At 37.4% G+C, this 23,346-nt stretch overlaps 2 protein-coding genes across 5 annotated transcripts in view; both read right to left on the reverse strand.

The window, feature by feature from the left end:
• The window catches only part of LOC137490940 (uncharacterized), a 627,578-nt gene that overhangs the window by 317,324 nt on the left and 286,908 nt on the right, over positions 1-23,346 (reverse strand). The gene's annotated exons all lie outside the window — the stretch shown is intronic.
• Positions 1-23,346, reverse strand: part of LOC137490961 (protein NLRC3-like) — a 372,316-nt gene that overhangs the window by 13,470 nt on the left and 335,500 nt on the right. The window contains exons 2-5 of one of the 2 annotated variants that reach the window (XM_088650168.1): positions 15,425-15,703; positions 11,987-13,805; positions 11,285-11,458; positions 5,691-5,864 (exon numbers count right to left, since the gene is read on the reverse strand). In XM_088650168.1, coding sequence (XP_088506294.1) covers positions 5,691-5,864; positions 11,285-11,458; positions 11,987-13,805; positions 15,425-15,683 — 2,426 coding nt within the window. In that variant the 5' untranslated portion in view covers positions 15,684-15,703. The remainder of the gene's footprint in view (positions 1-5,690; positions 5,865-11,284; positions 11,459-11,986; positions 13,806-15,424; positions 15,704-23,346) is intronic. The other variant, XM_088650167.1, reaches the window with a different exon arrangement.

Genomic DNA, 23,346 nt, shown 5'->3' on the forward strand with positions numbered 1-23,346 from the left:
TATTTTGATTAAGTTAAATAATTACAATTAAATGCACTACTACTACTACAACAACAACTACTACTACTAATAAAAATAATAACAACAACATTAAACACACCTCATCAGAGAGTTGTGGGTCACGTACTGGAGCAGAGCAGTTCTCTTTCTCTGTCATATGGTCATCCTTCAATCAAAGCTGAATAAAAAAAATAAAAATATATATATTAGTTAGACAGCAGTACTCAAGGGTCCCGGTCCCCACTATGTCAGACCTTACTGTGTGTGTATTCACGACTAAGTGTGTTTTACAGCTTCTCTAACATGCCTCTGGTCCCCACAATGTCAGTGCATATGTTCACCAATTAGGACACACACTCTGTTTCATTTCTATATTTTGATTAAGTTAAATAGTTACAATTAAATACACCACTACTACAACAACCACTACTTTCACTACTACAACTAATAATAATAATAATAATAATAATAATAATAATAATAATAATAATAAAAATAATTGTTATTATTATTATTATAAACACACCTCATCAGAGTTGTGGGTCTCCTACTGGATCAGAGCAGTTCTCTTCCTCTGTCATATGGTCATCCTTCAATAAAAGCTGAAAAAATATATATATATATATATATATATATATATATATATATATATTTTAGTTAGACAGTAGTACTCAAGGGTCCCGGTCTCCACTACGTCAGACATTACTGTGTGTATTCAGGACTAAGTGTGTTTTACAGCTTCTCTAACATGCCTCTGGTCCCCACAATGTTACACCAGTGCATACATTCAAAAATTAGGACACACACTCTGTTTCATTTCTAGATTTTCATTAAGTTAAATAATTACAATTAAATGCACTACTACTACTACAAGAACAACTACTACAACTACTACTAATAAAAATAATAACAACAACATTAAACACACCTCATCAGAGAGTTGTGAGTCTCGTACTGGAGCAGAGCAGTTCTCTTCCTCTGTCATATGGTCATCCTTCAATATAAGCTGAAAATAAAAAAATATATATATTAGTTAGACAGCAGTACTCAAGGGTCGCGGTCCCCACTATGTCAGACCGTACTGTGTGTGTATTCAGGACTAAGTGTGTTTTACAGCTTCTCTAACATGCCTCTGGTCCCCACAATGTCAGTGCATATGTTCACCAATTAGGACACACACACTGTTTCATTTCTATATTTTGATTAAGTTAAATAATTACAATTAAATGCACTACTACTACAACAACAACTACTACTACTACTACAACAACTAGTAATAATAATAATAATAATAACAACAACAACAACAACAACAATATTAATAAACACACCTCATCAGAGTTGTGGGTCTCGTACTGGAGCAGAGCTGTTCTCTCCTTCTGTCATACGGTCATACTTCAGCAAACCTGAATATAAAAATATATATATATTAGTTAGACAGCAGTACTCAAGGGTTCCGGTCCCCACTATGTCAGACCGTACTGTGTGTGTTTCACAGCTTCTCTAACATGCCTCTGGTCCCCACAATGTTACACTAGTGCATGGGTTCACCAATTAGGACACACACTCTATTTCATTTCTAGATTTTGATTAAGATAAATAATTACAATTAAATGCACTACTACTACAACAACAACTACTACTACTACTACTACTACTAATAATAATAATAACAACAACATTAAACACACCTCATCAGAGTTGTGGGTCACGTACTGGAGCAGAGCAGTTCTCTTCCTCTGTCATATGGTCATCCTTCAATATAAGCTGAAAATAAAAAAATATATATTAGTTAGACAGCAGTACTCAAGGGTTCCGGTCCCCACTATGTCAGACCGTACTGTGTGTGTATTCAGGACTAAGTGTGTTTCCCAGTTTCTCTAACATGCCTCTGGTCCCCACAATGTTACACTAGTGCATACGTTCACCAATTAGGACACACACTCTGTTTCATTTCTAGATTTTGATTAAGTTAAATAATTATAATTAAATGCACTACTACTACAACAACAACTACTACTACTACTTCTACTACTAATAATAATAATAATTATTATTATTATTAAATTTAAACACACCTCATTAGAGGGTTGTGGGTCTCCTACTGGAGCAGAGCAGTTGTCTTCTTCTCGTCATATGATCATACTTCAATGAAAGCTAAATATAAAAAACAAAAAATAATAATTAGACAGTAGTACTCAGGGCTCCTGGTCCCCACTATGTCAGACCGTACTGTGTGTGTATTGAGGACTAAGTGTGTTTCACAGCTTCTCTAACATGCCTCTGGTCCCCACAATGTTACACTATTGCATATGTTCATAAATTAGGACACACACTAAGTTAAATAATTACAATTAAATGCACTACTACAGCAACAACATCTACTACTCCTACTACTACTACTACTACTACTAATAATAATAATAATAATAATAAACATACCTCATCAGAGAGTTGTCGGAGCAGTTTTCTTCTGCAGTCATATGGGCATCCTTCAATGAAAGCTATTTAAAAACAGCTTTGTTATATAAGTCATGTCATGACTATAAAGCTTTCATGACAGTCTTATGAACCCCCCTTTAAAGTAAAGCATTACCCAATTAATTAAACTTTTTTACCCATTAAGACAAGAAGAAGATATTAAGAGATTGATTTTATTATCTCTTATGGATGATGCAAACTCTTTATTTTTGAACAGATTTACCCTTAATCTATATTAACATTAAAAAACTCTTAGCTTTGCTGAATGTATTAAGGATTAATGTATTAAGTGATCAAAATGTCAAACCTTTCTCCAAGGCCAATCACATGCGCCATAGTCAAACGTTATTTCCTCTCCAAAGAAAATATCCCTGATTGCAAAAAGGCACAAATGAGGTTTTCTCTGAACAACGATCTTATTGACAGTGCAGTTAGGGTGCAGATCGTCCTCATGATCGGCATCAATGCTGCAAAACTAAGAGAAAAGAGCAAGCAACATTTTAATTGTGCCCTCTCATAGCAATAAAAAGCTAAACTATGGCATGAATACAAACAGAATGAATATAATATATACATGTACATTTGAATGGGGAAAACACTTAACCACCTGTTCTTGTTTTACCATATAAAGTCAAACATAAAGAGAGTATTTTTATTAATATCTCATCTATGCTTTGCTTCCACAAGCTCTATCATTTGTACTCAACCACAAAACTTCCTTTAATAAATGTGGACAACGCAAACTCTGACCTAAAAGATTTAATGAAACGTGTAGGGTTCAAAAACTACAAAAACCTCACATTAGCATCCTCTCTGTGTGTGAATTATAAATACAGTAAACCTTTTGAAGTGGATCAGAACCTTTCAACAATGTTGTTCTAATACTATTGAACACCTGTTCTTCTTTCTTAGGACAGTTTTAAAGAACTTTTTTTCCACTTCAATTGTTTACAGGTCACACTTTACAATCAGGTTTTATTAGTTAATGTGACCTAACATGACCTAGTAATGAACAATGCATGTACAGCATTTATTAATCATAGTTTAACATTTACTAATGCATCATTCAAATCTAAATTCATGCTTGTACCAGTAATAATGCATTGCAATAATTAATGCATTGTGCGTGTTCAACTAGTAATGAACAACTTTATTTTCATTAACTAAAGTTAACAAACATGAACAAATACTGTAATAAAGTATTATTCATTGTTCATGTTAGTAAATGCATTAACCAGCATTAACTAATTTAACCTTATTGTAAAAGGCTACCAGTTGACAGCAAATAAATAAATAAAACACACACAGTGAACATGTACTTTTATATATGTTTTACACTAAGTTGGAGTTTATTATAATTATTTATCTAAAATAAAACGTTTCTACACGTCATAGAACAATAAATTAAGTACATTTCTAGGACCAGATAGCCCCACATTTTAATTATAACCTCTATATTACTACATTAACGTATAAATAGTATATAATAGTGTTATTTCAGGATTAACGTTAAATGTTTAAAGCAATTAACCATTTAAAAAGTACGATACAAGAACTATGAAAACATACCTTAGTAACCTTCTATATATTCGGTTTCCAGTGAATGGGTCTTGTCAGTGGAGCTGGTGATGTGTTTCTCCGCATCTTTTAATGGTTTTATCCTCCGTCGATCCATTTAGCCGCCCGGTGATTGGTGACTGTCTGACCGCGGCTCATGCACTCCACCCCGGCCTCTGACTCACGTAGCACCGGGCAGTTAGCACGTTAGCACATTAGCGCGAGTAACTTTTACTCGTGTAAACAAGTTAAATTACATACCGAACTGTAGTTTGTGTCTTATCAGTGTTATATTAATACGTAATTTGAAACAACATCGATTAAAACACCCAGGAAATTCGTTAAAACATTTAATTAACTATACCTGATAACTGTCAAAATATGCAACATAAGTATTTGTCATATAACCTATTTTATTACATTATGATGGTGAAAAACATTCTAACTTACCCAAAAATTCGAATAATTTGATGATAGATCTTAATTAAGTTGATTAAAGTCGGATTCATTTATGAGATTGCGCATGTGCAGTAGGCAGAGTGTGTGAACTGCGTCAAGTGTGTGTCAGGGTGCAGTACCGCCATCCAACTACAGGACCGCTATAGAGCAGTGCGCCGACACACACTTACACACTCAATTCAGGTAAATGGTCAAGGTGGGGATCAGTGAAAAAAACTGCACTAGGCATATCAGCAACGCCCCCTGAGTCTTTTAAAGGCAAAACATAGTGGGGACCGGGCGATCGGTCCCCACTATGTTTTTGGTCCCCACTTTGTGAGTGTGCTATCATGCTGAGGTCCCCACCATGTAATAAAAACAAACACACACACACACAATAAGACATGTGGAGTGTGTGCTGAATGCTGGATTGTGATTGGCTGATCTCAGTGCATTAATAACTGCAGTAAAACAACATGAGTGTGTGGAGCTGTCAAATCAGCTTCTGAATGACACACAGAGCTTTTAGATCAGATGTGGAGACAGAAAACAGAATGGAAACACAGAAACAGACAGATATAAAGACTGAAGGATTCATTCAATGATCAATTGACAAAAGCGCAGCACAATAATAAAGCAGAATTCAGTGTTAAATGACTTGAAATATGATGGAGATCTTCATCTTCTGTCAAATGCCTCTTCATCATCTCCAAACAGACTCAGAACTCAATCATTCTGAGCTGAGAGTGTGTGATTAGTGATATGAGACTTGCTGAAATCACTCATTTACACATTCACAACTGTGATGACAAATCTGATTCACTGTGGAGCTCAAAGACAAACACTAGTACTTTGTGTGTGTGTGTGTTATATACTATACATCTTGTAAATGCAGATATTTAAATGTTTTTTTTTAAGCTTTTAGAAAAGTATATTTTCAGTTTTTGTAATAAATGTACATTTGTCATTAATTCTTCCTGCAGTTAAGTGTGTATAAACACAGACCATTGAGAAAATAGATTAAACCTGTTTGTTGTCTGAAAGCAGGGTGGTTCTTTAATTTAATATATAATATGGTCAGATATTCTTGGCCAGAGATTATTCAGAGGGCTGTCACATTTAAGTAAAAATCACAAAAAACATATAAATGAAAATGGCTGTCAGGAAAGAGTTAAGAGCATTCAGCGCTACGACATCAGTGCTGCTCCACATACTTGAGTTTGTCCAGTGTGTAGTTTGGATCCTCCAGTTGTTCAGAGAGCAGCTTGACTCCTGAATCTCCTGGATGATTGTAGCTCAGATCCAGCTCTCTCAGGTGTGAGGGGTTTGAAGTCAGAGCTGAAGACAGAAAACCACAGCCTTCCTCTGTCACCATACAGCCAGACAATCTACAAACACAGCAATAGTCCACATCACACAGTTGGACAATCACACATCTCTTTGTGTTGTGAAGATGCTGACTGCTGATTCTGCTCATGTCAACAGCAGTGATGAACACACACATCCTGACAAGCTCTCCTTATTGATCGAGCCCTCACATCAGCAAACACACTCACACACACACTCAACAAGGACTCGACATCATCTGTAGAAGTGTACAGAGCAAAGACATTGTTCAAAATACACCACATCAAGCTGTAAAGTCTGCTGTGAGGAGGAAGAAGACACACTTGAGCTCAGAAGATCAGCTTAAAGTCATGTATAAAACACAACAGGAAATGAGCTGATTTCATCATTTATATTGTGATTCTGTTGTGGATTAAAACAAAATAAAATCAGACAAACACAAACCCGCTCTCTAAATGTGTTCATCACCTGACCCACAGTCACATTCACACTGATGGTCCATTAGGGGACTTTTATTCTGTCAGGAGAGAAACACCTGATCAATATTCATGACTGCTGACTCCTTCACATTCAGCCTTTCCCAGATATTGTTTTAGATGAGCGAGTAATCAGGATTATTTCAGACACTTTATTATGAGACTTTTATTTGTTTTCAAGAAACTGAAACTGCACAAATATGAGAGCAGCTCAAACCTTCAGCAGGACACAAAACAGCTTGACTTTAGCGTTTAACTCTGCTGCTTTCACACCTCCAGATCCACTGTTCTGCTCTGAAACAGGATTAACACTGGTATAATGTTTATTTGTGTTCTTGCTGCGCTTCACTTTCACACAAAAATGTTGAATGTTGACAACCACAGACAGACACAACCTGGTAAAGTTTTCAAACAGTGAACTGAGACTGCAACTATTAGTGAAATCTATATTAAAGGTCTTCAAATATGATTTAGATTTACAGTAATTGTTTTTCATGTTTAAATCTGATTTATTCTTGTGTTTAAAGCGTTTGTCATTCCTCTACTTCAGTGTCTCAGACTCATTCAGAAATGATTATTAAATGCTGGATTAATGCACAAGAGAGTTTGGCGAACACGTTTTACACCATTTCAAATATATATTATATGTGCCGCTGTATAAGACACATACAGCGCTCAGCATAATGGAGGACAGCCCATTCTGAAGTGATGTTTTGTGACCTTGTCCAAACAGCAAATTTCCATGAGGATGACACGGCTCTTCTTGCATACTCCAAGCCGAAGTCCAGCGCATCAGCACTCGGCAGAGCATATCAACAGAGTCCGCGGCCTTAACTTAGGCCCACCACGCCGCCGCTCTACCAGACACCAGCAACAAACCTGAGCCGCTCCCCAGTTTGGCAACCACTGGCCCAGATCAAGCGAGTGCCAGGCCGCCGCTCTACAGGCGAAGCGCCACCATCGGCCAATTCGCCATGACAGCGTGAGTATGTCTCCGCTACGGCCTCGTCCATCCCCCACGCACGGAACATTTCCATTTAGTTGTGCCCGCAATGCCATTGCTCTTGGCACCCCAAATTTAGGAATAACAAGCCTATCCGCTCGTGAGTGTGACGTCACGCGAAGCGGCTTCCAGGTCCAAGCGCTGTATTTAACTGCATGGGGAGACTCACAAAATGGTAATTATAACGTTTACAAAGCGATTTATTACTTTCGAAAATCATGATCACAATATTATGTCTATGCCTCATATATGACGCAAGTGATTCATTTTTATAAATTGTTAAAATTTGGTATTTGTTATGCAGCAAGCCCAAAATTGGTTATGTACACTATGACATCTTATAAACTAACTTAATGTGTAATATGATTAAAATTGATCTTAAACTAATAATTTCGCAACTTACTGCACGGGGAGACTCATGAAATGTTAATTATAATGTTTACAAAGTGATTTAATACTTCGAAAATCATGATCGCAATACATATGTCCACACCTCATATCTGATGGCCAGAAAGTGATACATTTTTAAAAATTGTTAAGATTTTGGCATTTGTTATGCAGCAAGCCCAAATAGGATTTTTTTTATAAAATTAACTTTATCGTGTGATAAGAATTAAAAGCGATTATAAACGAATAAATTTCTCAACTCAAATAAGTGGCAGCTTGGACCCAGAAACAGTATTACATACGTCACCAACAGGTTACCACTTAACAAACGGACTCTTCCCTCATGCCGCTTGCAGATTAGCCAGGTTTGTTAAGGCCTTGACGTAGTTCCAGTGTGAGGCTGCCTCCGCTGATGTCACTAACGCCGCCAGCCCCGTCTCTCTTCTCTTTTCCTTCCACCTGTGATCCTAGGGCCATCAGTAGCGCGAGCATGCCTCCGCAACTGCTCTAGCCCCCAACTTTCTTCAGGCCCTGACGCAAGTTCCAGCATGAGGCCACCTCTGCTGACGTCACTAATGCTGGCAGCCTCTTATCTTTTCCTTCCACCTGTAATCCTAGGGCCATCAGTAGCGCAAGCATGCCTTTTTACTATTTCAACCCCTAAACGTTTGCTAATCCTGGTCATTAACCCCTTCAAGTAGTTTTATTATAAGGTTACTGCCGCACAGGGACCACTCCCACTGGGGACGCATACCCTATTATGTACTACTGCAAGCGCCGTGACTGCTTCTACGGGAGATGTACACCGTATTATTATGCACCACTGCTAGCGCAGTGACCATTCTCACTAGAGACGCACACCTTATTTATCATGCACCACTACAAGCGCAGTTACCGCTCCTACAGGAGTCACACATCTTATCATTTTGTATCATTGCAAGCGCAGTGACTGCTCCTACAGGAGTCGCACAGCTTATCATTTTGTACTATTGCAAATGACTTACCGCTCCTACTGGAGTCAGACTCCTTATCATTATGGACTACTGCAAGCGCAGTGACCGATTCTACGGGGGATGCACACCTTATTTCAATCTACTGCTAGTGCAGTGACCACTCCTACAGGAGACGCACACCTTATTATCATGCACTACTGCTAGCACAGTGACCGCTCCTACGAGGGACGCATACATTAATATTATGTACCACTGCAAGCGCAGCGACCGCTCCTACGGGAGACGTACATGTTATAATTATGCACCTTATTATTATGCACCTCTGCAAGCGCAGTGACCGCTCCTATGGGAGACACACACTTGATTACACACTACTGCTAGTGCAGTGACCACTCCTACGGGACATGCACATCTTATTATGCACCATTGTTAATGCAGTGACTGCTCCTGCTCATGGGAGCAGACACTCTTGCTGGAGACATTCATCATGCACCACTATCAACACAGCAACTGCTTCCTCCCGAAACACATACCTTACAACTCAACAGCACCCCTCCAAATTTTTTAGACCAGAAAACTTTGGGGGGCTTGCACATTGTCTGGCTGCTGACCTGTAACCAATAGCGTTTTTTATGGAGCGTTCTGGGGCCGAGCTAGATATTCCGCTCGAATCCCAACTCCTCTTTGTTTCCTAATAAGGGGAACAACTCGAGTTGGGGTGTCTCTTCGAGCTCAGAGCCCTCCCCCCAGACAGCATGCCAAATATGCTTTATACTTAAACGAATGCAAGTGTGAACTCGTGAAGTGATGTTTTGTAAACAAATTTCGGGACAACCCCTATATATACCAAAGCTGTCTTACCTGCAGCATCTCACGACTTTAGCATTTGTCCACCACTTCGTCACCTCACCTCTTGCATTGCATTCCCGGTGGGAGCGTTCTGGGGCTGGGCTAGATACTTCACTCGAATCCCAACTCCTCTTTGTTTCCTGATAAGGGGAATAACTCGAGTTGGGGTGTCTCCTCGAGCTCAGAGCCCTCCCCCCGGACAGCACGAGAACATTTATTTTGGCGCTCCTACATTTATTGTGGAGCTCCTGCATTTAATCTGGCACTCCTACATTTATTTTGGCGCTCCTACATTTATTCTGGCGCTCCTGCATTTATTCTGGCGCTCCTGCATTTATTCTGGCGCTCCTACATTTATTCTGTCGCTCCTGCATTTATTCTGGCGCTCCTGCATTTATTCTGGAGCTCCTGCATTTATTCTGGCGCTCCTACATTTATTCTGGCGCTCCTGCATTTATTCTGGCGCTCCTGCAATTATTCTGGCGCTCCTGCATTTATTCTGGCGCTCCTGCATTTATTCTGGCACTCCTGCATTTATTCTGGCACTCCTGCATTTATTCTGGCACTCCTACATTTATTCTAGAGTTCCTGCATTTATTCTGGCGCTCCTGCAATTATTCTGGCGCTCGTGCATTTATTCTGGCGCTCCTGCATTTATTCTGGCGCTCCTGCATTTATTCTGGCACTCCTGCATTTATTCTGGCACTCCTACATTTATTCTAGAGTTCCTGCATTTATTCTGGCGCTCCTGCAATTATTCTGGCGCTCCTGCATTTATTCTGGCGCTCCTGCATTTATTCTGGCGCTCCTGCATTTATTCTGGCGCTCCTACGTTTATTCTGGCGCTCCTGCATTTATTCTGGCCCTCCTACATTTATTCTAGAGTTCCTACATTTATTCTGGCGCTCCTGCATTTATTCTGGTGCTCCTGCATTTATTCTGGCGCTCCTGCATTTATTCTGGCGCTCCTACGTTTATTCTGGCGCTCCTGCATTTATTCTGGCGCTCCTGCATTTATTCTGGCGCTCCTGCATTTATTCTGGCGCTCCTACATTTATTCTGGAGTTCCTACATTTATTCTGGCGCTCCTGCATTTATTCTGGCGCTCCTGCATTTATTCTGGCGCTCCTACGTTTATTCTGGCGCTCCTGCATTTATTCTGGCGCTCCTGCATTTATTCTGGCGCTCCTGCATTTATTCTGGCACTCCTACATTTATTCTGTCGCTCCTGCATTTATTCTGGCGCTCCTGCATTTATTCTGGAGCTCCTGCATTTATTCTGGCGCTCCTACATTTATTCTGGCGCTCCTGCATTTATTCTGGCGCTCCTGCAATTATTCTGGCGCTCCTACATTTATTCTGGCGCTCCTGCATTTATTCTGGCACTCCTGCATTTATTCTGGCACTCCTGCATTTATTCTGGCGCTCCTGCATTTATTCTGGCACTCCTACATTTATTCTAGAGTTCCTGCATTTATTCTGGCGCTCCTGCAATTATTCTGGCGCTCCTGCATTTATTCTGGCGCTCCTGCATTTATTCTGGCGCTCCTGCATTTATGCAGGATGTACAGTTAATAAATCATCTGATAATTAATACTCTGGGTGGTTATTTGTTAACTACAGGTATAGTATGAGCAGTGTGAAACATAATCACTGATAAACCATAATTCCTGTCATCTGGGGTTTAGTACCACCCAGGGTTAACATGTTCAAGCATGAAAAGCTCTAATATGAAATAGTGTGGGCTATTATGAAATATTTTTGTAGTTATTGTTGAGTGGAGAATCATTTACCTCAGTGTCTCCAGTTTACAGTTCACAGTCTTCAGTCCATCAGAGAGAAACTTCACTCCTGAATCCTGCAGGTCATTGTTACTCAGGTCCAGCTCTCTCAGCACACAGTTTGAGGATTGTAGAGCTGAAGACAAACTCTCACAGCACTTAACAGTGAGATTACAGCTCTGTAGGCTGTGAGGGGAAAACATAAATAATGATTTTGCATTTATCTATTAATCCAGAGCAGAGACAAAAACATTTGAATGTTGTGTTTTAGTTTGAGCAAAGGTAAAATCACTATATGGACTCTGTAAATACTGAATTTAAGGGAGAATCCAAGGCTGTAAAATAAACATCAAATTATTATTTACCTTACAATTCACAGTTTTGTGTGATAATTAATTATTAGTTATCATTATTAAAAACTTTCTCCGTTTTCCAAACTTATGTTGACAGATTAGAGTTATCAGTTTTTAAAGGTGAGATTATATTATTGTATTGCGTAAAAAGAGAATCAAAGTATTGAAAAGAATGTCTGAAAGTGGAGTAAACATAAGCAGAACAGATACTGTGTACAGCAGGAGATCAGTGATACATCTTTTATGTGAAAGCACAAATAGTCTGCGCTGTTTCTGCACTGCACACATATGACTCATGGGTTGCAGATGTGTTGCAAATCGATGTGTGAAATGGGCATAAGTGTATCCAAAAAATTCTTACAGTGCTCTTGTGGTGTTTTTGACCACTGGTATCAGTCTCATCAGTGCTTCATCAGATCTTCTGTATTTCTGCAGTTCAAACTTCTCTTGAGTCTCTTCTGACATCAGGAGCACAAACACCAGACCCGACAACTGAGCAGAGGACAGATCCTGTGATGTGAGATTTCCAGAGCTCAGACTCTTCTGGAGTTCCTCCACAAAGTCATCCTTCAGTTCATTCAGACAGTGGAAGAGGTTGATGGTTCTCTCTACTGATTTCTCCTCCTCTATTTTCTTCTTGATATAGTCAGTCGTGTCTTTGATGTTCTCAGTTTCGAGCTTCAGTCCTGGCAGGAACTTCTTCAGGTCACTCTGATTAGACTCCAGAGAGAGACCCAGCAGGAACCGGAGGAAAAGGTCCAGGTGTCCGTTCTTGCTTTGTAAAGTTTTCTTGACTGCATCCTTATGAAGTTTAAACAGGGTCTTTGTAGAGAATTTCCATGTCAGTTCCTTTTTCCTGGAATCAAGAAATGGATTTGTTTTCTTGTCTTTGTAAGTGAAAAACACGTAGAGAGCAGCGATGAACTCCTGAACGCTGAGATGAACAAAACTGTAAACCTGTTCCCCTGAAATGGGGTTTTCCTCCTGAAACATTCGAGTACATAATCCAGAGAACACAGACCCTTCTTTGACATCTAGTCCACACTTCTCCAGATCTGTTTTGTAGAAAATCAGTTGTCCTTCCTGCAGCTGTTCAAAGGCCAGTTTCCCAAGCTTCAGAACAATGTCTTCAAAAGACCAGGCCTTGGCTTTAGGTTCAGAATCGTTGCTGTATTTTTCTGTCATCTGTTGCTTTTGAGACAGTACGTAGCTGGTGTACATCCCTGTGAGAGTTGTGGGTGTTTTTTCATTGCTCTCTTGACCCAGCAGAGGCTGAAGAACAGTGAGAGAGATCCAGCAGAAGACAGGGATGTGGCACATGATATACAGACTTCTGGATTTCTTGATGTGGCTGATGATGTTTCCAGCAACCTCATTACTGCTGTTTTTGATGAAGTACTGCTCCTTCTGCTCATCACTGAATCCTCGCACCTCAGTCACCTGATCAATGTAGGTTTGGGGTATCAGACTGGCTGCTGCTGGTCTGGATGTGATCCAGATGAGGGAAGAGGGCACAAGCTCTCTCTTTAAGAGATGTGTTATTATCTTACTCACTGTCATTTCCTTATTAACATCAGTAAAGCCATCAACCTCTTTAAAGTTCAATTCAAAGCGATATTCATCCAGTCCATCAAAGATGAACATGACCTTGCCTTGTTTTTCAGGAAGAGAGCTCAGTCCTCCACTGCTAAAGAAGTACTTGTTAAGCAGACCTATGAGACTGTACTTTTCTTCTTTAATCAGATTCAGTCTACGGAACGGCAGTGGAAATATGAAGACTATTTCCTGATTGTCTTTTCCTTCAGCCCAGTCAAGGATGAATTTGCTGACAGAGACAGTCTTTCCCACTCCTGCGATCCCCAGTGTCAGGACTCTTCTGTTTTGTTGACCTGTGTCAGGCTGAACTTTAAACATGTCATTACAATTAAGTGGTTTATCCTTGGCTGTCTGTTGGTTGTGTTTTGACTCTATCTGTATCACTTCATGGTCATTTTCTCTTCCTCCTGTCTCGTTCTCCACCACATATAGATCAGTGTAAATATCATCCAACTTCTTCTTACGACCTATCTGTGAATTACCAATCAATATATGCTTATAGTCCTCCTTTAACTTCTCCTTTAGTTCATGGCTGGTGTTTGTGTAATCAATAGGAGGGGATTTACAGGTCTCTGAAGCTGCACCTTTACAAGAGAGAGGAAAAAAACAATAAAGTAAAACATGATTATGCCCTGTGCTTCCCTTCATGAAAAAAAGAACAATAACACATATAAACAAACTTAGATGAATGAAGACAAACATATAAATGTTGATAATGTGAAATTCAGGCCCCCATTTACATGCATTAGCATTATGATTGACCATCACTGTTGTCCCTAGCAATGAAACACAGGCACTCATGAAGTCATTTGTTTCATCATTTAAATGACGTGGCACCTGTATGGTATGTTGAATTAGCAGGGGTAGGTGATTTGACTTACATCTTATATTGTGTTGATGTAAACAAAGTTGATTACTCAGAATAGTGCAAGATGTTTCAAAAATAATTCTCCAGAATTAAAGTTTTTTGAATTACTTCATACTCTGCTGATCATTTGCTGTCTCAATGTTTCCTGACCTTTCAATTTATTTATTTTTATTTTTTTCCCAAACAAAAAGTGCAAACAAATATAGAGATTATATATATATATATATATATATATATATATATATATATATATATATATATATATATATATATATATATATATATTTATTTATTTATTTATTTATGTTTTGTCCCCAGAAAAAAGGCATTTTGATTTGAAGAAAAAAAGTTGCAGGAGCTCAAGCCCTTCAAAGCAAGATCCAAGAACAACTTCATTATTATTTAAGAAATGCACAGTGTGAGCCGACTTTACAATGTGTTCTAGTTCCAGTAATGTTTATTTTACAACTGATCTTTGTTCTTGTTTTCCTTTGCTCTTCTCTTTATACATATTTGTTCATTCTGTCTGTGCAAATGAGTAATAAATGATTGTTTTGATAGTATTATCTTTGTGTGCTGCTAGGATGGAGGTCTTCTATCTTTGTAAAGCATAAATTGTGTAAAAGACTTTATAGAGATCTTGTAGTTGGATTATGATTCTGCTAATGCTTAATTATTTCAACAGCCATGCAGACTGCTGATGACAAAAAATGAGGGAACACTACAGGAATCCAATTATTATATAAACTTTAATGAGAGTAGTATTCATTCATTCATTCATTTTCTTTTCGGCTTGGTCCCTTTATTAATCTGGGGTCGCCAAAGCAGAATGAACTGCTAACTTATCCAGCACATGTTTTACGCAGCTGATGCCCTTCCAGCTGCAACCCATCTCTGGGAAACATCCATACACACTCATTCGCACTCATACTCTACGGACAATTTACAGACACTGTGAGCTGGCTTTACAATGTGTTTCTGTTTCAGAAATGTTTGTTTTACAATTTATTCTAAGCTTCTTCATTCTTTTTTTTGCTTTGTTCATTAACATAGATATGTCTTGTGCTTCCCATTACACAAAATAATAATTTACATATAAATAAAGTAACAAATTCAGATGAACGAAGACAAACAATATATTCACATACATTAGCTATATACAAAATATTAAATGTATTTAAATGCATTGCTTAGAACTGTTCAATAAATGTTATGACAATACATCTGACTCAAAAACCATTGCTGGGACAGGGTTTTAACATGAAAGATTTGAGCTGATAAAAATGTAAATCAAATAATCACATTTGTAAAGTTTGACAGGGAATTAAACAATACCTTGCTGCTGTTTTTTCTCCAACTCTTCAGCCAATTGATTCTGCTTGATTTTCCTCAGGGTGTCCACTGTGATCTTCACAGCTCTTTCTGATCCAAAACATGACACCAACTTATCCACTGTCTTTCGCCTGTCAGCATTCTCCAATTCAGCTGTTGAAATCTCTCTATGGTCAGTCATTAAATACCACTGAAAGTCCTTTAGTTCATCGTCTTTCAGTTCATCCAGTGAGTTTTTGAGCAGCTGTTTAACATTCGCCATGGTGCTTTACCCATTCACAGCTACAAGACAAGAGCAACAACATCTGCATTAGTTTCACAATTAACATATGGACCTGAGCATTTATTTATTATTTAAAAAAGGAAATTAACCAGTGAGAAACCACATTTCAGAAAGCTAAATATTGAAAATTGATTGTCACTACTTTAAGTGGTTTTTACTAAACAGCAGGGCTGGATTAACCAATGGGCCTTATGGGCACAGGCCCAGGGGCCCGTGCGCACTAGGGGCCCATGCGAGGGGGGAGAAAAAAAGACAATTTCGGAGTGTCTTTTTTGGCTAATTGCAAATAGCGCATGTAGTTGAAATAAGCTATTCAGGGTTTATGCCCATCGATGCCTGATTAATAGAGAAAACATGAGTAAAGAGCTGTTGAACATTACCTTGTAAGGCGCACAGCATCATCTTTTGACGCGATTGATCATCAACTCGGTTCGAATCCACCATCTGCTGAACTCGTGCTACTTTTTTTTTCTCCCCATTACATATCAGATTGGAAATATATTTATTTTTAACAGGAAGGAAACATTTTTTTTAAATAATGCAAATGTGATATAAAGTCACAAGTGTCTCGTGGGTATTTAATAATGTTTAGCCTTATTATAGGTGCCTCCCTCTCTGCAAAACACTATATTGCTCAGACAACTGTATTTCCTCTGAGCAAAAAAATCGCGATCACATATTAATATTATTATTATATTTAAACTGCCTTCTTTTCATTAACTAAACAGAATGCTGTAATTGGTCAAGCCCAGAAACGTCAGTTTTGTAACAACCCGCACTAAACTGAGCGGACTTTAGTCTAACGTTATATCTGTCATAGATCAAAAATGAGTGGACAAGTGGATTTAGCAAATGCGAGAGAAAGAGGAGAGGAGGTATCTTTATTGAGGCATTTTCCATACACACCATCTTTAAACAGACCCATGATCAGGAGAATGAGGGTACAGAAGAAGACGTTATGGTAACTTTAAATGATGAGTCGCTAGCATTAACCAGGCGGAGGAGGCTAACGGCAGCGCAGCGCGGACTGGATTAAACGTGTGAGAGACAGACAGAAAAGGAGAGAGAGAGGGTGAGAGAGAGTAAGAGAAAGGCCCAGAAGAGGAAAGAGACGGGAGAGAAGAGGTATAGTGAGTGTGATTTCGGATATTTTTAGGTTTATAATCAAGTCTTTATCACGAGAAGAGTAGAGAAAATACAGGGAGAGTAGGAGTGAGACAGTAAATCAGTGTTTGAATTATGAAAGACTCAGATTCATAGAACTCAGGTTCATAGAACTGGATTGGAGAGGCATTGTGTGTTATATGCCATGGCAATAATATGCTTTATAAGTTTTTATAAGTATCTATATATATATATAGTTAGTATTTTTATTCAATGCTTTGAAAAATAAGTTAAATCTTTATAGACTATAAATACATATGTACTATTTATCATTTACTTAAATATGTGGGCAACAAATTATAGATTCATTTTATTTAAAAATTATTATATTATTCTTATTTTTTATATTCAACTATGGGGTGCGGCCAGGTAGGGGCCCTTACAAGACAATGTGCCCAGGGGCCCCTGAGTTCTTAATCCGGGGCTGCTAACCAGGAATAATGATGTTTGTCTACTTTTGTCTTGAGCAGAAGCTCTGTAACTCTATTATCTGTATCATCATACAAGAGTATTTAGATGTTCAACTGGTTAAACACAACCATTTTAGAAAACTAATAAAACCAGTTTTAGAAAAGACCGTAACACTTTATAATAACTACACACTATGAATCATTTACTAAGCATTAGCATCTAGTGAATTCATCATATGTTAAGCATTAACTCTAAATTAATAAATGTTAGTAAGCTGTTTATAACTGCAGCTATAAATGCTCTAATCTTGACTCATAAGCACCTTTATAATGTGTTTAATAATTGTATTTTCATAATTTGTTAATAGTTTATTTTTCATTACTAAATTAAGTATCACATTATTTACAAACCATTTGTATTTAAAAGTAGTTGAGGGTTTTTAGAATCATTCAGAATAAGTTAGTAAATGATTAATAAACTATTGAAATCAATATTTCTATATCTTATTATTCAGGCATATACTAATAGTTAACTAATATTTTTATAAATGCTTTATTAACTAAACTTCATGCAGTTTTGTGACCTAATCTAAAGTGAGGACTATTTATGCTTTATAAATCACTTATAAATGACAAAAAAGGCTCAGAATCAAATGAACAATAATCTTTTTTTTAAAAAGTAAAATTACTGTAAAGTTTAAACGCTGCCAAATACAAGAGTGTCAAAATACAACAACAACAAAAAAAAACTGGATAAAACAACAACAATATAATAATTTAACAATATAATAAGATGCAATGTTTAAACTCTACACTGATTTTATTTTAGATAAGGTTGCAAAGATTTATTTTTCATTTCAAGTATAGTTTCATTTGTGTCTCTTTAGAAATTAATAATGTAATTGTTCCTGGTTAGAATTTAACTGAGCCTTTATTTGTCATTTATAAAGGATGTATAAAGCATGAATAGTCCTCACTTTAGATTAGGTCACAAAACTAGATAATAAAGCATTAATACATTAATATACATAGTAACCATTAATATATGCCTGAATAATAAGACATATAAATGTTGATTTCAATAGTTTATTAATCATTTACTAACTCATTCTGAATGATCCTAAAAAACCTCAACTACTTTTAAATAAAAATGGTTTGTAAATAATGCGATACTTAATTTAGTAATGAAAAATAAACCATTAACAAATTTTGAAAATACAATTATTAAGCACATTTTAAAAATGTAAGTTAAGAATAGAGCATTTGTAGCTGCAGTTATAAACTGCTTACTAACGTTTATCGATGTAGAGTTAATGCTTAACAGATGATGAATTCACTATTTGCTAATGCTTAATAAATGATTCATAGTGTGTAGTTATCATGAAGTGTTACCGAAAAGGCTTCAGATGACAGGTGAGACAGGTGATGACAGGTGAGGTATGTCCACTGTTAAAAGACCCTTGCATACTACATAATATGAGTACAAATACCCATCACTGTAATGGTACCCTGAAAGCAATCTTTCTGAACCTCTAGCTTAGATCTTATAATTCATGCAGGGTACAAAATAAGGGCCTATCATCGACCTTTAAAGGTACAGTTATACTTAATGTACCTTATTGGTACATATTTATCTGACAGTGTTGTAAAATTATTGCAAAAAAGTGAACACTGAAAAACACTAATGACTAATATAATATAAAAGCTCTTGGCATGTATTTCTACAAGCTCAGAATCCTCTGAATCATGTTGTTTTTATTGTGACACACATGGCCACCTAGACCTCAATTTACGCTGTTTAATCCAGACATGGGGAAAAAACCTGGATGATCATTGTAGCAGCTCGAGAATGTACCCAGGTGGCAAGAATTCTTGTCCAGGTTTGTTATAAAGCTGGTAGAGCAGGCGTTTATCCGACACTGGCTTACAGCATGTGGGCCAAACATTGTCCAGATTTGGCAGAGGTGGCACCGTCTTTAAGGCAGCATGCAAGACATGTGCCAGATGTTAAAAATTGATATGTGGGCCATGTACTTTTAAAATACATTCCAATTATTTTTTTGAGTAAAGAAATATTTTGGTGCACAATATTGTTTCCATGCATCTTCCTGTTTGCATTTTCTAATGCCTTCATTTTAATCCAGGATACAATCCAGATTTATTAATCTATTGTTTCTTGTATGTTGTGAAATAACTGAATTTAACCTACATTACATATATTTTATTAACTAAATTATTATTTTACAAATTATATTATTATTAACCATGACTAACATTACTATTATTAATGTGCATAAAGCGCCTCATGGGTTTCTCAATTACAGTTATGACACACCAAATCTGGCTTCCAGACAATGACCAAACATCGGGCCATTGCTGGCCCAGTTCAGGACAAGTTAAAGGTTAATAACTTGACTGAGACTACACTGTTAGACCTTACCAGGTTTTTTTTTTTTTTTTTTTTAACAGTAGAATACTGGCAACACTGTTTTTGTGATTGATCCCTGTGATGATGTGCACATGTTACCTTACTGAGGTGATGAAATTTAATTTTGGCTTAGTTGCCAGAAAGATACACACAACTGTTAGCATCTGTACATTATGGCAGTAAGCAATATCCAATAAATACATATACTTAAACAAAAGTAATGTAAGAAGTTATATGAGGAGAGGCTAACTAGCTAACAATGTAGCTTTCAAGTACACAGTTCAAGATAACAATATAAGTTAAAACACAGCCTTATTTTAGAAACCCTCAAAAACATTTGAACACATTTTACTTACTCATTGTAGATTCTTATTTAAAGCCTAAAACATCAGACTCTATATCTGAATTGATGGACAGAGAATAGAGCACACTCAGCAGTAAACAAATCAAACACCTGGCTCCCTTAAAGGGCCAGCATTTTCTGAAAACTCTTTCTAACACCTTTGTGTTTAGAATAAGACGGACAGCCTGTGGGAGTGTGTGGTGATGCCTAAATCATTATTTTCTGCCTTTAAAATGCACGTCTCTATAAATAGCATCATAAACCGTCAGAGAAGATGGGACAGTAATAGTTGAACAGTAATTTGCTATTTATTGTCAGTTACTATCTGTAATGAGTACATAAAGTAAATTACTGGAATTATCACAATCATGCACATATCATTGAATAAAAACAATAAAAATATACAAACTTCATCCAAAGCAAAAAAAAAAAAATAATAATAATAATAAATAATCTGATCCTCATGTTGTTCCAAACCTGTAGTAATAAAAATTAATAAATAAAATAACCTGATTAATACATTTATTTAGGAAAGCCTTTATACTATACTGTTAATGCCACTTTTACCTACTTTATTTGAAGTTTTCCAAACAAATTCATTGAGTCTCTGCAAAAATGTATGTACGTGCTGTTTAAGATATTTTTTAAATAACACATTTTTACTAGTTATTTAGCAAAATACTAATATTCAGCTTAAAGTGCAATTTAAAAGCTTAACTATTGGCTAAACTAGGCAAATTAGATTAATTATAGAAACGTAAACAAAGTTATAAAAATGATTGTGATAATTTGGTTGCTCCTATTACAGAAAAACACTGGCTATTTTACAGTTATTTACTGCATAATCTACAGTAAGGGTTAACAGTGTAGGCCCAGATCCCAGGTAGGAGGCGACATTCTCGCAACGTTCCCTGAAAGTTCCCTAAAGGTAATGAAAGTCCCGAACCTTTACAGAACATTAGGGACGTTCTAAAACGTTCTCTTTTAATTATAAAATAACATTCCCAGTATGACTTCAGGAGGACGTTCTGTTTTGGTCATTCTATGGTCACATAATAACGTTACAAAGAGAACCTTTCTAACATTAACAGAACGTTTCCACATGGTCCTCATTTAGTCATATAATAACGTTCCCAGAATGACTTGAGGAGGACGTCCTTTCCTGGTTATTTTATGGTCACATCATGTTACAAAGACAACCTTTCTAATATTAACAGAATTTTTCCACATGGTCCTCCTTTAGTCAAATAATAACGTTTTGAATAGGACTTTAGGAGGACGTTCTGTTTTGGTCATTCTATGGTCACATAATGACGTTACAAAGAGAAACTTTCTAACATTAACAGAACGTTTCCACATGGTTCTCCTTTAGTCATATAATAATGTTTCCAATATGACTTAAGGAGGACGTTCTGTTTTGGTCATTCTATGGTCACATAATACCGTTACCAAGAGCACTCCCGCAGCACTAATTTTAATAGCTAGTGCTGGTGGTCTCAAAATTCAAAAGTAAATGCATAAAACGTGTCTTCTATGTTCATCGTGCTCAAGAATGAGCATTATAACTGTAGTGTAGCGTGTAACTGCTTCATTCTGGAGAGTTTGAAAAAAAATACATACTCGTTTCTGGAAGTCGATTCCTGTCTTCAAATCAATTCCAGCACTAGGTCAATTGAGGAATCGAGGAATCAACTCTTTTGAAGTCGATTCCCTAAATCCCTAAACAATGGCACTCATTCTGCCTGTCAACAAAGCTGCTCATGCGGCTGCTTTCACCAATTTCAGGTAAGTTTAGTCCTTAAAAGCACTCGGATATTACATACAACTGTTCCTGACTGTTCCAACTGTTTCTTTTCTTACTGGTAATTGACATTTGTGTTGAATATTTATTTTATAGTAATGGTTACACAGCAAAATCCTCAGAATAAAATTTACTCAGTTCAGAGAATATTTGATCCCTCTCTAAATTGAGCAATATTTACTCAGCAGCAGTTAAAGTTAATGAGACAATGATGGGGTTAATTAAGTGATGATTGAGCACTGATGATGAACACCTGCTGTTTGCTCATTGATTACCTGATTGACTTTATTTCTGTCAGATGTTCACAAAAGTCCTTGAAATTTATTGAGAATTAACTGTTTTAGTTCTTTACATTTTACAAAAAAAATAAATAAATAAAATTCCCCCCCCCCCCCCCCCTAATGTCACCATTATGGAGAAAAGTGGTTGATTTACTTGGACTCGATTTCTAATGGTAAATTGTTCTTTGCTTGTTAGGACAAGTATAATGAGAGCAAATGTGATCAAGTTGACTGATCCTGTATTGATTCTTACTCTTGACATGTGTAGCTGTATAAGAGATTATGTTTAAATGGTGATTTATCACATAAGAAGCAAAATTCAGTGTTTATCAGGAAAATGGACCTCAGCTGTGGTTTTATATTTATTGAAACACATTGAGCACCTGAATCAATTCAGAGACACAGACATAAATAATCAGCATTTCTCAACAGTGGTTAGAGTTCTATTTATTATTGGCTGCAGTGCATGGTAAGAGAATCATACGACATTCATCCATAGTTCCTAGCATGCACTGTAGGAAAAAAAACTCACCATAGTTGAGAAGCATACTCTGATTCTTTATGTCTGTGTGTTTTAAGTGTTTCAGATGAACAATGTGTTTTAAGATGTGAAAAAAGGATTGGTGAGCTCCATTTTCTTAATACAGTGCTTCTTTTGTGATACAACATTATTTAAACTTAATAGGTCAAAACCAATTTTACTGATTTAATCAGTGACTAAACCACCACAGTTCAATTATCCAGAGCACAATTGCTCTCTTTATACAATGTTTGCCACAATTCACTATTTGGCAAGCAAAGAGAAATGTTCGAGGTTACAGAAGTAACCCTTCGTTCCCCGAGGAGTTAGGGTTAGGGTTAAGGTCCGAGGGAACAGAAAACTTACAGGAGACGAGGCGGACCCCGCCAAGAAGAGGCGCCGAGCGGATTAACCGCCATCGCGCACTTAACCTAAGGAATCGCCACATACCCCCTGGCTGCTCCACCACCAAGAGTGGTGAGGGTGGAGGGGCACGAGCAGAAAAAAAGTGCCCTTCAAGTCCGCGTGAGCCTACTGTGCACCTCTAGTGCACAGTAGGGAACGCCCCTCTAGTCGGTCCGGCCGCGGAGCTAGGGGATAAACCATCTCCAACCCACGGCCGAAGCAGCCCAGAAAAGCACGGCTAACACATCCGTTTCAGGATCCGTTTTGACAGCGCTCACCTGCCCAAAGGG

This window comes from Danio rerio, chromosome 4, assembly GCF_052040795.2.
Source record: "Danio rerio strain M-AB ecotype USA chromosome 4, GRCz13ab, whole genome shotgun sequence".
Classification (NCBI taxonomy): domain Eukaryota; kingdom Metazoa; phylum Chordata; class Actinopteri; order Cypriniformes; family Danionidae; genus Danio; species Danio rerio.